At 48.8% G+C, this 17296-nt stretch overlaps 1 protein-coding gene across 1 annotated transcript in view; it reads left to right on the top strand.

Annotated features, from left to right (window-relative positions):
* Nucleotides 1-17296, top strand: part of LOC104401745 (lipase maturation factor 1-like) — a gene marked incomplete at both ends in the record, with an annotated part of 141352 nt that overhangs the window by 69206 nt on the left and 54850 nt on the right. The window contains one exon of the mRNA XM_010009427.1: nt 1488-1655. Within this exon, the coding sequence (XP_010007729.1) occupies nt 1488-1655 (168 nt within the window). The remainder of the gene's footprint in view (nt 1-1487; nt 1656-17296) is intronic.

The raw sequence follows: 17296 nt of genomic DNA on the forward strand, positions 1-17296 counted from the left end.
CAGCTCCAACGTGTTAGGATCAGGCAGTTACAGGCTGGAAACCAGCTCATCTCAGGCTAAATGTTACAACCTGTAGGCCTGGTCCCTCATCTAGGTCAGTTTTCCTTAAAAATTGGAACAGCAGAAGCCAAGGAAGCAACCTGCCTTTTTGGAAGGATAAAAGCATTTCTCAGCAATTTGGGATCAAGGTAAAAAAAAAGCCTCCTTGTGCGCCTCCCTGATGTTCTGGGAATGCTCAGGGCAGTCCAACAAGCACATTAACTCAAAACAGGTCCCATGTGAAGGGGAGGGACCCTCGGTGGCACCCGGGGGTCTGCCCTGACCTCCCACCCCCTTGCTGGAGTGGACTTGGCAGAGCTCCGTGACCCCGACACCGCTCCATCCGGCGCCGCTGTCCGAGGAAGGAAGGATGCGGTCTCCTGTCCTAAGGGGTTACAGCAGCCTCAAACCCATATAAAGCAACAACTTTATTAATCCCAGCTTTGCTAATAAGGAATTACAATAGTTGTGGGATTTGGCAGTGGAAGCACGCTCCGTTGCCATGCATAGTACAGTATTTCCCCTGTTTTGTTTGTATTTTTGATTTAACTACAAATAATTTAAAGATGTGTTGTGTCTCCTTCAATTAAAAGTTGTGTCTCCATCCTCTTTTTTCTTTTCTCTTGTCACAGCTTTAAATCAATTCTAATGGATTTGAGCTTCTCAGATATGCAAAGATAAATTTAAATTAACTTCTTTTTGCTCAAGTGGCAGCATTTCTTTGTGGGGGGGGAGCAGTTATTGTCGTATCAGGGTTTAGGTTTATTTCCTTTGTGATGTTTGCAGCTTTATTATCCTGGAGGGAAGATCTCCCAGTGTCAAAAAATGTCTGGCTGATAGAAGAATAATATTGTCACAAGGCCAGTATGTAAATACCTTAACCAGTATAGCATGTTTAGAGGAATTACGCTTCCCTCTCCCTAATTACAAGCTTGGAAAGCAACTCCACCACTGCATCTATTTCAAATTCAAACATTTTGAAAGGATATCTCCTAGGTTTGGAAATCTGGTTTCCATTCCTGCCTCTCTCTGACCTACTGTGTGACCCTGAGAAAGTCTTTCGCTCGGTTTCTGTATCTGCTTAACTGCTCTGATGCTCTGCAGCGCCCATGCAGAGCAACTGAACATCCGTCGGGGTCGAGCTACGTGTAACGTTTCAGTATTAAACAGTGGTTTAATTTAATATAAGTGGGGTTCGGTTGTGGAGAAAGAGAGAATTGGAACTCTTGGTTTTTAAGAGATCTTTTGGTTTAAAAGTTCTTTGGGTTTGCATGAAAAGAAATTAAGTAAGTAATTTTGTCGAAAGAGAAATGAGTGCCCAGAGGCAAAGGATGATTCTTCTGTGAATAAATGTGGGGAAGGAAATAAGGAAAAAGGCCAAGAGCTCTGTAGCTCCCTCCGTGATGAGCCGTGGAGGGGGATTGATTCTTTTCCCCTCTATCTTTCAGACGCAGCCAGTGCCCAACCCCATCGCCTACTTCATGCATCGCTCACCGTGGTGGTTTCATCGCTTCGAGACCCTGGTCAATCACTTCATCGAGCTGGTGGTGCCATTCTTCCTGCTCCTGGGGCGGCGGATGTGCGTTGTGCATGGCCTCCTGCAGGTGCTTTTCCAGGTGAGATGCTTGTGGGTTGGCTTCCAAAGGGTCACATCTTCACCCAGGACAGAGCAGAGGGTGTTGGAAGCGCGTAACATCTCCCCTGCTGCCTGCGCGTCCTGCCTGGCTGTGGGGTGGGCTGGGACCTGGGTGGCCGAGGTCCAGACAATGTCCTCACGTGAGGATGTGGGCACATGTGGGGTTCCTGGCGCAGCATCCAGAGGAACTGACTCAGTTGGCAGGTCAAGGGTTCAGGCTGAAGTGAATCAGGATGATTCACAGCTCTGAGCTGTTGGCTCTCGGGTGGTTTGCACTGGTGCGGCTGCTCTTAGTGTGTTGCTGCAGGTTCAGCTGCTGGTTTGGTTTCTACTCATATGGATGGCAGAGAAATATCAGCCCAGGATGGCTGGGATGAATACTTGCAATCTCTCCAAAAGCTGATTTTTATAGATATCATTCACCCTTTGAAGGGATTTTTTTATGTATATATTTAACATTCCAGCGCTGTTCTTTATCTCTGAAGATGTTTGAGCTGTTTTTTACAACCACCAGATTTACTGAGCCAGGGGTCGTAGTGAAAGAAATTTCTCCAAAAATTAATGGCATTTATATTCCAGTTGCTTTTGGGGTTTTGGGTGGGTTTGGTATATGAAATAAATAAATCTGTGCAAGTTAGAGGCCAGAAGCTCTTGTGTGTATACCTCGCAGGGATGCCCGCTCCTTCTGCTTCCAAAACACGTCCTGTTGTGTGCAGGTACCACTGGACATACAGTTTGTGCCTCTGCTCAACTTTTGGCAGTGGGTTTGGTTTGTTGGGATGGATTTTCTCAGGCAACTGGAGGTCCTGGCAGTGGAGCAGAAGAGGTCTGACCTAAAGAGGTCTCAGGGCATTGCGCCATGTGGTGCCGGTTGTGTTTGTGACAGGCATCACTGAGGTTTTGAGTGTCACTGGAGGGTTATCTTCAGCCCAGCCCTAAAACCCCTGCTTTTTTGTCCCATTGACAAAGCAAAACATCCCATCTCTGTCATCTGCTTGTTGCAGAGGCAGGCGGATGTTGAGGTGTGGTGGGGATCGGATTAGCAAGCAGGAAGTGTGAGTAGAAATACTTCTGTGTGTAGGGAGGGTGGCAGTGGCTCTTTCTAGGGTGAGGGGACCCAGAAAGGAGCAGAACACGGCGAGTGGCCTATCAGAAAGCAAAACCACATTACCAAATTCCAGGCTTTGGCAGGGCTGCTGGGTTTCGGGGCAGGACAGAGTATCACAGAATCAGGGAATGGTTTGTGTTGGAAGAGCCCTTAAAGCTCCTCCAGCTCCAACCCCTGCCCCGGGCAGGGACACCTTCCACTAGAGCAGGTTGCTCCAAGCCCCTGTGTCCAACCTGGCCTTGAGCACTGCCAGGGATGGGGCAGCCACAGCTTCTCTGGGCACCCTGAGCCAGCGCCTCAGCACCCTCGTAATGAAGACATCCTCACCTCCAGCTCCCACCCGGCTCCTCTGAGGGTCCCTAATGAGCAGCAGGAGTGTTTGTGTGCTGGGGGACTTCAGACGGAGCCAGTGGGATCTGAGAAAAGCCCAACTACATCCAATAAAGGCTCATAATGACATATTGTAAATGCATGCATCTAACCACCCTTTAACTGGTGCTTTATTGATAGTTTGCAATTACTGACTTATTTCTATCATGAGGGGAGTCTGCAAAGGAGAAAAGGGTCCCAGTGTAAAATGCAGCTCTGGTGCATTTATAGCATTTCAACAAAAACCTGTTTATTTAATATTTACTGCCCTTTTCTTCATTCAGAATGACTTTTATTGACAATACTCCTGCTCTGCAAAGGAAGCAATAAAGTTTAATGTTGATATACCACTTAATTCTGCTTTTCAAGATTTGAATTGACATTACATGCAAGTTTTATTGGACATTTTATAATTGTTATTGGAGTCATGGTGGCTAGGTTGAGTAAGTGTGTTTTTCCAGATTCCAACTGGCGTGGAGAATATTGCTTTGTCAGGAACCCAAAAGAGTGGTGCTTTAAAGGAAAAAGTGGGGTTTTTTTCAAGTGTGAACTTATTCTTCTTGCCTAGTTCATGGCTGTAAGGAAAAAGGCTTAGTGAGCTTGGAAACGTCAGAGAGGAGGGGCTTGGCAGCCTGCAGGAGAGGGAGGATGGATGGCAGTTTCCCACTGGGTTGTGCTGGTTGTGCTGTAGGGAGAATGTGCTGGTCCCAGTGTGCCAGACCATCCCGGGCCGCCTCCTGCACAGGAAATCTGGGATATGATGACTGAAACATGCACTGTGTAGGTGCATCCCTGCACCACCCCCTTCCTGTTCTTACCCAACCCACCCATGTCCTCACCAGGCCCAAAGCAGGGAACCCGTGGAGCTGGGATACCCCATCCGTTTGGTGCTTCATGTGCACTGCTGCTGCTGTCATCTAAGTTTGGAGTCTGCCTGCTCTGATACAAGTTCCTGTAGCTGGAGCTTCCAGGAATCTTCCCCTTTGGCTGCTTTTTATCATAGAACGATTTGGGTTGAAGGGACCTTAAAGCTCCTCCAGCTCCAACCCCTGCTACGGGCCGGGACACCTTCCACTAGAGCAGGTTGCTCCAAGCCCCTGTGTCCAACCTGGCCTTGAACACTGCCAGGGATGGGGCAGCCACAGCTTCTCTGGGCACCCTGTGCCAGCGCCTCAGCACCCTCACAGGGAAGAGATTCTTTATACCTAATTAAATCTCCCCTGTTTCAGTTTGAACCCATCACCCCTTGTCCTATCACTACAGTCCCTGATGAAGAGTTCCTGTCCAGCATTCTTGTAGGCCCTCTTCAGACACTGGAAGCTGCTCTGAGGTCTCAGCACAGCTTTCTCTTCTCCAGGCTGAACAGCCCCAGTTTTGATCTTGAATACATCAGAGAGTTTTACTTATTGCAAGTCTCTCAATACAAATAGTCTTTGCTTATAGAAAAAGCAACACACATAATCAAGGAGTGGGTTGAACACTGGCCAGTTCCCATTAGCAAAATCATTATTTATTGTCACTAACCACCAGATTGGGGAGGGCTTTGTGATTTACAGCTGTGGGTGTAGTTTTTGCAGGACATCTGCACACAGAGAGATTCTCAATCACATTGCAGTGCCCAGAACACGTTTACCAGGATCAAAGGTGAGTGGAGAGAAAATGTCATTCAAGATTTCACAGCCAGGCTCTATCAGCCCCATCACACATGTCCTGAAAGCGAAGCCTCCCAAACTCCCATCTGCACAGGTTGACATCACACCATAAGACATCTTTCTTGCGCTGCTTTGGGTTTCTCAGTCCCAAAGTAGTGCATCGACCCATCCCACCTGCAAGGGAGCCTGCTCTAAAGATCTCAGCTGGCATCAAAGCATTAGCAGATGATGGTGGCAAAGCCTCCCCTTTAGACTGTCTGTGCTGAGAGCATCCTTTGGCATTTAGAAAGAAATCTGAGATGAAGGGCAGCCAATTATAGAGGATCTCCAAGGCAAATACACAGCATTGTTTCACAGAAACATTCTTTCTAGCATTAACAGTATGTCGAAATCCAAATCTAACCCAGAAATTAACCTAAATGGACGTTTAACTTTTCAGCATTGTTAGGGATTTATTGTAAGCAGGTGCCAGACTTGACGTGCTGAGCAACACTGCTGCAAAGGAATTCTCTGCCAGGAATAAAGCTGGAGGGGAGACTTGTAACCCGGCTCCTTCCCTGCTCCGCTCTGCACTCCAGCCCCGTAAAACCAGGCTGGTGAGAAGTGGCCACTCGGAGCCACAGAAGCCTCCCAATAAGCCTGAGGTGGAGTTTGCCCTTTGCTCATGGATAACTGAGAGTCCTTAGAGGTTTTGAGAGTTTGCTAAAGCTTTTTGCTACCACTTATTGTCATCCTTCCTGGAGTACAGGCACACTTTGTACTACTACGTAGAGGAGCGACTGTGTTTTGCAGATGCTCATGGCTGGAGCTGGATGTTTCTGTCCCCTCCTTATGCTTAAACTTCCAGTGCTGGGGTTGGAGTTTTGGACACCTTCTCTAATTTTAAGGATGGGGTTGTTTTCACTGCCTGTCTCTTGATAGTGGCTGTTGAACGTGATGTTCACTTACTGGGATAGAAATCCAGCTATAGGTGGTCTCAGTGGCCAGTGTTTTACAAGTCACATTGATGAATGATTCTTTTGAGCCTGATGGTGCCAGTTGGCTGAGTTTGTGGTGGAGTTGGGGTCTGAGCCTCAAGACTGTACATGTAGCTCTGAAGCACCCCAATGTGCAGGAGGGAATCGAGTCCAAGATGTGGTTGTTATATCTGGAGGGGGAAGAAGAGGTCTTGGAGGGTCTTGCAGACCACAGGTGAGGTCTGGACCGTGTTATTCTTGGTTCTGTAGAAGCATCAAGCCAGAGCCTGCCCATGCCCTAAGGAGCTTGTGGTTTTAAGGGGGAGGGAGGATGAAAGTGCAAGTCCCTTCCCCTACCTGCAGGTCAGTGGTGTAGGACCCTTTCCCACCACACCACCTATGAGACATTACATCCCTGTGTCCGTGGGTCCATCCCTGCTCAGCCACCGGAGAGAGCTGAGTTCCAGCATCCATGAGTGAAACCGGAGAGAGTGTGAGCTGTGGCCTCGCTGCTCGGTGGGTGTTTGGCTGGAGCTGGCTCCTAAAGCCCTGAAGCTGCATGTTTTTGACGACGTCTAACGCACAGCTTACAGCAGCACACGTAGTTCTTGGCTCCTTGAGCCAGGCAGTAAAATTACACAGCTTGGCAAAGGAGTTGATGAGGGGAAGCGAGAGGAAAGCCAAAAAGCCAGGAAAAAGCCACCTTGCCCCTGTGAGCTGGCAGGTAGAGCTGGGTTAGAGGGCAAGGCAAGGAGCACCCAACGGGAGGGGGATGAGGCTTCTTACAGCCGTAGGGTCCTTTTGGCTCTGCTGGATGAGAAGGAGCTTCAGTATCACAAAGGTAAAATCCATAAGTAATTAAATAGTAAATGGAAAGTATACAAAGACAGGGTGAGAAAACTGGGGCTGTTCAGCCTGGGGAAGAGAGACCTCACAGCAGCCCTCCAGTACCTGAAGGGGACCTACAAGGATGCCAGAAAGGGACTCTTCATCAGGGACTGTAGTGGTAGGACAAGGGGTAAAGGGTTTAAACTTAAACAGGGGAAGTTCAGGTTAGATACATGAGGGTGGTGAGGCCCTGGCACAGGTTGCCCAGAGAAGCTGTGGCTGTCCCATCTCTGGCAGTGTTGAAGGCCAGGTTGGACACAGGGGCTTGGAGCAACCTGCTCTAGTGGAAGGTGTCCCTGCCGGTGGCAGGGGTTGGAGCTGGAGGAGCTTCAAGTCCTTTCCAACCCAAACCATTCTATGATTTTATAAGGCAAGCACTGCTGGAAAGGCAGGGTCATTCCTTTGCTTCCAAGGTGCTCTTCTTCATCATAGTCCTCTAGGCACAGTTTGGAGTTTTGAGGATGTGGGGAGTGTTTTCGGCCTTTGAATCCCTTTGGATTTGAACAAACTTGGGCAGCCTGACTCCTTCCCTTTCCATGGCTCCTGAAAACTCCTGGCACATTCTCCTGCATGGAGCATCCTCCGCACAGCCCCAAGGCTGGGAAGCTCCCGGTGGGGACCGTTCGTGCCAGGGTGAGCTCAGCCCCAGCATGATCCATCAGGACAGAAGCTCCCTGAAGGAGCCAGAGCAGTGAAGCCTCGGAGCTGCCAGTTCCTCACTGCCACCATCCTCCTCCCATGGAGGTTTGGTGGGGCTACCCCAGGCTGTTGTTCAGCGGGAGCCGTACATAAAGCAAAGGACTGACAATGCCAAGAGCAAAGCTGAATTCCAGCCTTGCGGAAGGCAAAGATAAAACCTCCACAAGCCAAAACCCCCTCGAGCTCCAAGTGCTGACAAAGGAACCTCCCGAGACAGCTCTCGGGGTCCGGCCAAGGAGCTGTGCGGGAATGTGGTGGCTTTACGAGCTGGTGCAGGGCCAGGAGGGAGGACCCGGAGCCCCTGGTGCTTTCCCCTTGGAAAACAAGCTCTGAGCACCAGCTTTGCCCAGTTGGGCACCACGCTGGAGACACACAGCCCCAGTGATGGTGGGAACATGCGGGAGAATGGGCAGCAAAGTCATTTGCCTCTTCTTTTAATTCTTCATAAGCAAAAAAGTTGTTGAATAAGTCGATATTTTCAGCCCTTTTTCCCCTTGTCTTGGACAACCCCCAACCTCCTTAAAAAGTTGATGGAAATGGACATTTTCCTCTAGTTGATCCTTTTCCCATCTCCTCTCTCCAAGGCTGTGCATGGAGGCAAAGCAGGGATTTCCCCCCCCTCCTCTCTTTGGACCAAGCCCCCGCCACGGCTGCCTCTGCCGCAAGATGTTGGAGGGATGAACTGCCCCTTCCAGCCACACACAAGCAAATTAAATCATGCTGTTGTAGTGCCACAGCTGCAACATATTGTGTTGCTGACTGAGGAGGTAGCAGAGGTCACAGCAGCAGCCCAGAGAGAAGGAACAAAACTTAAACAGCTCCCCCCTTCCCTGTAGAAAGTGTCTGAATCCAGTGTTTGTTTTCACTTGTCAGATACGAGCTGGGTTTTGTTCTTTTTCTTCTGCTGGTGTAAATCAGATGTGTCTCCAGGAGGATTATCAGGGTTACAGAGAGCCCAGGCTTGTGGCAGAAGAATCAGGCCCTTCATCTGTGCTTTAATTCTGCACCTCTAGGAGGTTTGCACTGCTCAAGTAGTTGGTTTTCTGTATTGATGCAGAGTAGTGTTGGTACCTTATGAGCATGTTATGCGTGAGAATAAAGCTGCTGCTGTAAAAGCAGACAGAAAATCATAGAACCCCAGACTGGTTTGGGTTGGAAGGGACTTTAAATCTCTCCCAGTCCCAACCCCTGCCCCGGGCAGGGACACCTTCCACTAGAGCAGGTTGCTCCAAGCCCCTGTGTCCAACCTGGCCTTGAACACTGCCAGGGATGGGGCAGCCACAGCTTCTCTGGGCAATTTGAGTACCCAGGAGTTTAGACCATGAAGAGGCTGCAGATGATACTGCTCCGGGTGATACCCCCAGACCAGCCTTTGATTTGAGCTGCAGATTCCCGTTGAGGCTGGGTGCTGGGGACCGTGGTCCCCTCAGACCAGCATCAGTGCCCGCAGCATCCCTGTGAGGGTGCAGCAAGTGGGTGTTTGCTGCTTGGGCTGGGCAGCAGCACGGCCTGATCCCGGCGAAAACAAAGAGGAAATTCAGCCTTTGCAAGCATCCAAATTGTGTTGATTTTGTTGTGGTTTAGTAAGAAACACCAAAAGGAGACTGTCCCAGGGAAATTAGCAGCAGAACATGAGTTTGCTGCTAGGAATGGTCCGATGGAAAATAGTTTTGCAGCTCAAAGTGTTTAAAAATCTGCTTTGGACTCGGGTCCGAGGTGGAGGGTGCAGGGATTGTGTTATTAAAGGCTGTTTGGGAACCTTGAGGCATTGGACTGGGAATGATGGAGATTAACCCTCAGTGCTGCAGCCTCTGGGTCACTCGGGCCAGCCCTGTGCACCCATCCCAGTCCAGGGGCAAGGGTGTCCTGGGACCCCCGGGGGTACTCCAGACTCCACCCTCAGCCCATGGCACGGCTCCAGCTCGGGTTTTCTCGACAGCAAAGCAAAAGGAATGTGAAATCAAAGGAGTTACAGGGTAGATTTTCGATTACATTTAAGCCACCTTAAATTAAACACCAAACTATAACACACACACACACCCCCCCCAAATCTAACTTAGGCAGAACCCAAACTATTTAATCACTCCTATATTTGATTTCACATCCAGTTTGATAGTATCTGCCGTGCCAGACATAGGAATACCAGCACATACCACCCCAAATCAGTAAATAACACTGCTCGTATAATGGTGTCTGGTATTAGTTAGCAACAAGTTAAGTTCTTGCATTCTGCAGTAGTCAGAGTGACTTAGAAATACTTACTGTTAGCCATAGGAGTGCATTTAATTAGCTTCTGATTCAGGGGGCTGGGGGAGCTCTTTCTTTTCTCTCTCCTTTTTTTTTGCAATCATTAAATAAAGTGTCACCCTTAGCCAGTGCTGTAAACTCTATTTTGATTGTGGCTGCAATAACCCCTTTGGGCGTCATTCAAATTGTACTAAACAGTTTCTGGAGAGTGCTGGTTTCTCTCAAAATAAACCCAAGTCCGGCTTTGACAAGCTCTAATGAAAAACAAATTGTTATATTACTTAGAAAAATAATTTGAAGGAAGTCTGAATTAGTTGTAAAGGTGGAAAAGGTTCAGCTACTTGAAAATAGAAATTTGGAAGGTATTTATTTTAACCATTAAGCCAACGGCCTTGAAATACAGCCTTGTTTGTTCCAGAATGCGCCTAACGAGAGCCATGAATCATGCTGTTAATCAGAATGGGAACTTGATTAATTGGAATGGGGACCATCAGTGACTCCAACAGGCGGAGCCGCCTGGCAGCAGCCCGCGCCAGAGCCCTGGAGCTGGGCTGAGTTACCATCACTCATCCTGCTGGCACACAGAGAGGAGCTTTGGAGGGATCCCACAGCCTCGGCTTTGCGGGTTCTCGGGGCCGTTAACGTTGAAAACAAAACGTGGTTATATAGGACACGGTCGGGTTGGGAGTTTTGGTGTCTCTGCTTTTGCTTCTTCGATGTGAAATGGGCTGGTTTGCCATGGAGGAAGGTTCAGTGTGTCTTGAAGGCATGTGGAGGTGTCCCAGGCTGGGGTGCTGCTGTCTCACCTTTGCTACTCGTAGTGGTTTTGAGAGCGAGATTTCACACCCGGCTCTGAAATCAGGTTCACATGGGAGGCCCCCAGGATGCCGTGGCTATAACAATGCAGCAGGAAGGTCCGTATTAATTTTCACTGTCAACTGGGGCTCTTGGTTTTGGGGCCAGGACAAGCTGGAGTGAATTTGGCCATCAAGAACAGTGGGTTTGTTCCGGAGCAGTATATAATTGTATGGCAAAAGGATACGGTGGCAGCGAGAGGAGAGACTGCGTGGCCGTGCCAGAGGGATGAGTTCCAGCCAAGTTCTAGGTTCATGGTGGAAGGTGCCTCATGTGTCAGGCTGTCCCAGCAGTGGTGGCCTGGTTTGGTGCCATTGGTATTGTCTCTGTGCCTCTGTCACCACTGTGGCCAAGCCAGGGAGACCCAGGGAGCAGGTCGGCTCTTTTGGCCCCGTGTTTTGGGTGTATCGCTAAGCAGCGACATTCAAAGAGTGCCAGTTAGATCCCCAAATTCCAAGATTTGCTTAAGCATCATGAAAATACAACCAGTTCTGGCTGCCCTTGGCGGTTCTTCCACCTGCCAGGGTCCTCCCAGGTCTCCTTTTCTGTCCTGCTCTGTGTAGGCTTTGCATCGCTCTCCTCTTCGCACTACATGAACACCTTCCAGAGCTGTATTAAATGACATGGCTGACATCCACCACATGTGGTCCTTCCCTTGCCAAGGGAAGAGGTTGTGCAGTCCTGAGGCTCCGGGCTTGTCGGTTGGGGTTGTTTTTTGTTGTTTTCCCTGTCTTAATTTTGCATTTGAGTTTGAAGATCTCTCTCTGATCCAGACCCTTTGTGTCTGCACGATTTCCAGGTGCTGGGGCTCGAAGAGAAAAATCAATTATGAGGATGTTGTCGGTGAAATGATCCGAGTTGGCAGGGCTGTGATAGCTTCAAAACATCTGCATTTCCCAGATGTGACTCGCTCAGTGCTGTGCTGCAGCCTTTGGGTCCAGACAGGGATGGGAGATAAAGTATGTGTTGCACATGTGATTGCATGTATGTGTATGTATAAAACGTTGAATGTAATAAGAGCCAGACCAGCTATAAAGCAGAGATGTTACTGGAGTCAGTGACATGATCTTGAACATGCCCTGTTACCATCTTGCCAGTGATGATTATTTATGTTTAGGTGTAGCTACTAAAGCTAAACCCATTATGATCCATTAGCATTGCCCAAGCCAAAGGACTCGCCCACTAACACGTGTCAAATGTCTTTAAGCTGTAAATTTATCCAGTTTCAGCGTAATGCCTTGAAGTGATGGTAAAGTTTGTCCAAGCTTATTCACATTTTCTGTACCTTATTCCTGATCTGGTCACATTGCATCTTCCCAGCCCTTGGCTCTCAGCATGTCTTTGCTTTTCAGCAGGGTGATAGTGGTGGTGGTATTTGGATTTTGGTTTCTCTCCTCCCACCATCTAGATTACGGGACCTTTAAATAATGTTTTATATTCCATTTCAAAAAAGAAGAAATCAGAACAGCCTAACTGGAAACAGATGGCAGATTATGAACCTTTTTTTTCAAGGGAATTTATAATAAATGTATTATGAAGAGAACATTTAATAGTGTCAGATATAGACGTGTGAAGACAGAGCGTGCCCATTCGAGGAGTGGAAGGGGCTGGGAGTGGGCTGCTGCCTTTGGTGCAGTGTTCTTGGGGGTGAGAGGAGGATTTTGCTGCAGTTAATGGCTACAGCGAGCTCTCCTGGCTGAAGTGAGGCCTTCCTACCAGTGCTGCTCTTTGGTCTTTCCTCTGGCATCGTCAGCTTGTCAGAGCAGTTTAAATTATGCTCTTCCACTGGGGTTCGGGGTTTGGGTTAGCAAAGCCCAGCGGGTCAGAGCTCCTCTGAACAAGCTGTCCCCTCCATGTGTTGAAACTCTGACTCTGCCTTTAGCCATGTCCAGTTTCCCTGAAGAGACGCAGCTCTCCACATCTTCCTCACCAGCAGGAGCAGTGGGAGTCTTCCTCAGCAGGGAGGGCTGGGGATGAAGGCTGGTGCCATCTGTCTGCATCACGGTGGCTGTGCTGGGACCTCATGGGCAAAGACCTGGCACCTGCAGGTACCAACTTGTGGGACAGATCTTCGTTTGGTGCAAGTATGGAAACCATCTGCCGGGTTAAAGCCATTCCCCTTGTCCTGTCCCTACAGGCCCTTGTCCAAAGCTCCTCTCCAGGTCTCTCGTAGCCGCTTTAGGCCCTGGAGCTGCTCTAAGGCCTCCCTGGAGCCTCCTCTTCTCCAGGCTGAACTAGCCCAGCATTCTCAGCCTGTCTTCATAGCAGAGGTGCTTCAGCCCTCAGAGCATCTTCTGTCCTCCCAGATGGTCAACTCAGGGTTTTTTTCTAGTTTTCATTTTTCAGTAAGTGCTTTTCTGCCAAGCTAAATTTGTGCATCTTCTATGCATGTGGGTAGCTGGATTTGAGCACACCTTGTGTCAGCTGAATATAAAACCCTCAGATCAGAGGTGCCAGTTTTACCAGTATCATTTGCACAAAGATTGGATATCTCTAATTAAAGCCTTTCGAATGAATCCCATGTAATTCCAGATTAAAAACAACAGCCGTGGAACTTGCAGTCCGGGCTGCTTTGGGATAGAAGTGGAGATGGATTTTGTAGTGCCTTGCTTTGATGAAAATAACTGATTTGCTTGCTCGGGGCCAAGTTGCTGGGTTTAATGTTTCTCTGTAATGATGCTGCCTCCAGAGGGGTTTTATTTGGATTTGGAAGTGTTGGGATGAGGATGCAGCCCTGAGATGCTTTAGCCCACACGCAGTTTACACAGCTGTATTATCTGATTCCCCAGGCACCACCAAAGACATTATCTTTTTGGTGATGCAAGAGCTAGAAATTGCAGGAAACCTGTGTCACTCATTGCTTTTATCTTCCTATAAAAACTGGGGTTTTTTTGGAGCTGGTGACTCAGAGAAATTGCTGATCAGTGTGAGATGCTCCTCTAGCAGCTGTGGTTTGTGATGTTGCACTTGGATGCAGCAGCGGTACCCGGCTCTTCCCAGGGTGTGCACCCAAGGGATGGAGATGCTGTGTGATGGCCGGTGGTGATCCTTGCTTAGGGAATTGTTTGCAAATGCCAAGCCTCACCTTTTCCTTTCCTTGGGGTAATGGTGGCATTTGGCAGAGGTTAATGGGGCCTCAAGTCCCAAAATACCGTGTTCCAGGTTGGTGTTTGAAGCATGAGATGTGGCCGACAGCATCCTGGCCTGTATCAGCAATAGTGTGGCAGCAGGGAACAGGGAAGTGATGTACTGGGCACTGGTGAGGCTGCACCTCGAATCCTGTGTGCATTTCTGGGCCCCTCACTCCTGCAGAGACATTGAGGTGCTGGAGTGGGGCCTGGAGCACAAGTGTGATGGGGAAGGGCTGAGGGACCTGGGGGGTTTAGTGTGGAGAAGAACCTTATCACTCTCTACAACTGCCTGACAGGAGGATGGAGCCAGGAGGGGGCTGGTCTCTGCTCCCAAGGAACACGGGCTGGGATAAGAGGAAACAGCCTCAAGCTGCCCCAGGGCAGGTTTAGCTGGAGCTGAGGAACAATTCCTTGCCCAGAGGGTGCTCAGGCATTGGAACAGGCTGCCCAGGGCAGGGCTGGAGTCACCATCCCTGCAAGTGTTCACAGCCCGGGTAGCCGAGGCCTCAGTGCCAGGGGTTAGTGGTGGCCTTGGCACTGCTGGGAACGGTTGGGCTGGATGAGCTTGAAGGGCTTTTCAACCACAGGTTGATTCTCTGATTTTAGTTTCATCTCTGCCAGGAGATGGTTTGTCTGCCCATGGGAGGTGCTCTTGATTAACTGCTTGTTTTACACATATGCAACCCCTTTTGAAGATGGGTTAAGCTCAATAGGAATAACATAGATTTGGTCCGGGCTTGGTGTCCGCATGTGGAGCTATTCAGGAAGAGATCTGGCACTTTATATTTACACCCTATCTAATTACAAAACCTTGCAAGCACTGAGAAACTTGGTGCCAGCAAAGGCTGGGAAAGCAAGTGCCTAAAACAATGTTCCCTACTCATCACATCGGCACTTCTCGTGACTTGTGCTGGTGAGAGCAGAGATGAAAGAGAAAATCCCTGAGGCTTTCTGGTAGCCATGCAGCTGATTCATGCAGCTAATAAAGATCCAAGGATCTGAACCCTCTAAAAGCTCAGAAATCTGATTCCTTTCTATGAAACCTCACTACTGAACTCATGCTGGTGTTAGAAGCATCATCTGTGTGTGCATAGCACAGATCTCTCCCAGTTGCACAAATGATGTATACAAGGTGGTGCAATGGGAGCATAGAGGAAGTCAAGCAGAGAAGCTCACAAGATAAGCAGTAAATCCTTACAACAATTTGGGAGTGTTTAGTACCAGGTTATGGCCTGTGTGGCACAGCAGTCAGGGCTGGTAGGGCATGTGCACTGATCTCTTCATTGAGCCTTTGTAACCAGGTGCGGGAATGGAAGTGACCTCTCATCCATGTACCACATCTCTGCATCCTCTTGGGTGCAGAAGCAGTTGTCCTTATCTGCCTGGGTTTCCCAATGCCTGAAGCATTAGGAAGTGCCTGGCAGGCACAGATCACTCTAATAACTGCTCAGGTTGTTTCTTTGTGAAGCTCATCTCTTCCCTGGTAAAAAGAGGGTGATGAATTTGTTTTCCTCCTTTTGTTAATCAGTTCTTCTGCAGGAGCCATTTTTACCCAATTTCCAATGTCTTTTGCTAATACTTGCCTGGGCACTTGGGTCTGTGCTGCCCTGTGCCAGGAGTCCTGAGGCTGGTTGGCATTCAAGATAAGAGTTTCCTCTGTATCTCATGCTTCAGCTGCATCCTCCTTGAGGAAACAGTGGAGTTTGGAAGATCTTAAAGCACAAAAGCTCAGGTCATTCATCCTGAGCAAAGTAAGAGGTTAGGGAAAAAAAAGAGATTAAGCTGAACTCCACATTCCTATAGTGTGAAAGCGGTTGGGAGAGAAGGAAGGACAATCCTTTCTTGTTCACGTCAACCATCGTGGTCTGCTTTAGAGCTCCTGCTGCAAGGCGCTGGGGAGAGATGCAGAAGCACCAGGGCAGCAGAAAACTCAGGACATAGTCAACATAAATTGGCAAATGTCCTCCAAATCATGCTGCGTTGTTTGGATGAGGGTTTGGGATGGCAGGAGTGGAGAATGGGAAAGGGGCAGGGATTGCTTGATGTCCTCCAAATCACACTGCGTTGTTTGGATCAGGGTTTGGGATGGCAGCAGTGGAGAATGGGAAAGGGGCAGGGATTGCTTTTGTTGCATCATTAATGTCATTTATTCTGGAGTCAACCCTTGAAAACCAGTCCTAATCCCCACACAAGTCCCTCTGTAGCAACAGCAGCAAATCTGCCAGTTCTCCTAATCCAGCACTGCTCATCACTGTGGGCCAGAAACCTCAGTGGGAGCAAAGCCAAGGGGAAAGGGTCAGGATCTAGAGGAGGGAGGCACTGAAACCCAGTGCATCCAAATCAGCCCGTATCTGGGATTGAGTGGGCAGATGGGATGGTGCCAGAGACACTGTGGGGCCAATCTTTTCCTTTGCTCCCCACAACATGTTCAGGGGCAGACAAGGGGTCCTAAAGAAGTAGGGAGATCATTTCCCTGGGACTATATAGAAGAAATGTGACAGCAAATAAGAAGTGGAGCTTCAGTATGTTGCTGTTCATCCATCCTATGTTCCTTCCCTTTCTTCATGCAGCAAAGGCAAAAGCGATCAGCTGAGATCCCCCATTCTGGCGGTCGCCTGTCTCTGGACCTGATTGCCATCAGTGGAAGGGTTGTTGGTGCCACTGGTATGTCTGCTGGAGGGTTTTCCTTTGGCCCTTATTTCCAGTTACTGGAGCACAGGGGAATGTTTTCATGGAAATCTGTACCTCAACCGTCTTGGCAGCCAAACCTGAAACAACTCGAGTCTTTTTGCCCCCATCTTCATGTTTATGGTCAATCTGAAACTCCACCTGTGATCACCACATGCGTCCTCTGCAGGACTGCAGTAAATTAAAGCACAACAGGGAATTTTAAGAAATACATCCTCTTCCTTCTTGGAGTCAGGTTACATCAACCTCCGAACATCTGGACACAGTGTCTCAGGGCTCCCAGAGGTTCTGCTGTATTAAAGGTTCATCTGCCTTTGTTAAATTCCCGGCCTTTTCCCTTCCTCGTTGCCTCCTCTTGCTCCAGCGTCGCGTTCAGTGTGGTTGGGCCCTCTGTGTAATTGGTATTTTATGTTCAGTATGTAAAACACACCATGGAATTTTAGTTGTCTCTTGCCATGGGTAAACACAGACCCGTAACCCATTGCCATTTACTGTGCTCGTGGGAGAAGTCAAACAAAATCCATTCCTATTTTTTTCCAAGGCCTAAATTCCTTGTAAGCTACTGGTTACCAGCCTTCTTGAAAGACTGAAATATAATGTTTGTTTCTTTAGATAAAAGCTATTCCCTAGGTCACAAAAATGTCTTATTGTTGGTATGATGCTCCTTTGCTTTGAAATTCCCTTGCCTGATCTCCAGGTTGCCCTGACAGTCTTTAATCACCACCTCCTGCTAGTAGAAATGAAGAGTGCAGAGGTGGAAGCAAGTGGGTCCTGCTGCCTCCAGCCCCTGGGGTTTGTTGAGAGTCCAGAGCAAGATGTGCAGAAGCCATCAGGGCAGGAGCTGTGGTCACCAGTCCCATGGTGGTCCATGTGGTGCTTGTTCAGAAGGTCATGTTGAACTACAGCATCTCATGGAAGTCACCCCATCTTCACATCTCTGGGCTCACCCCCACAGCACCGCAACCCTTGAGCAAAGATCAACGCCCAGAAGGAAAATGCAACTCCAGCTTTTTGCTTGCTGCCTTTCA

Source organism: Nestor notabilis, unplaced genomic scaffold, assembly GCF_000696875.1.
Source record: "Nestor notabilis isolate BGI_N333 unplaced genomic scaffold, ASM69687v1 scaffold1602, whole genome shotgun sequence".
Taxonomy (NCBI): domain Eukaryota; kingdom Metazoa; phylum Chordata; class Aves; order Psittaciformes; family Psittacidae; genus Nestor; species Nestor notabilis.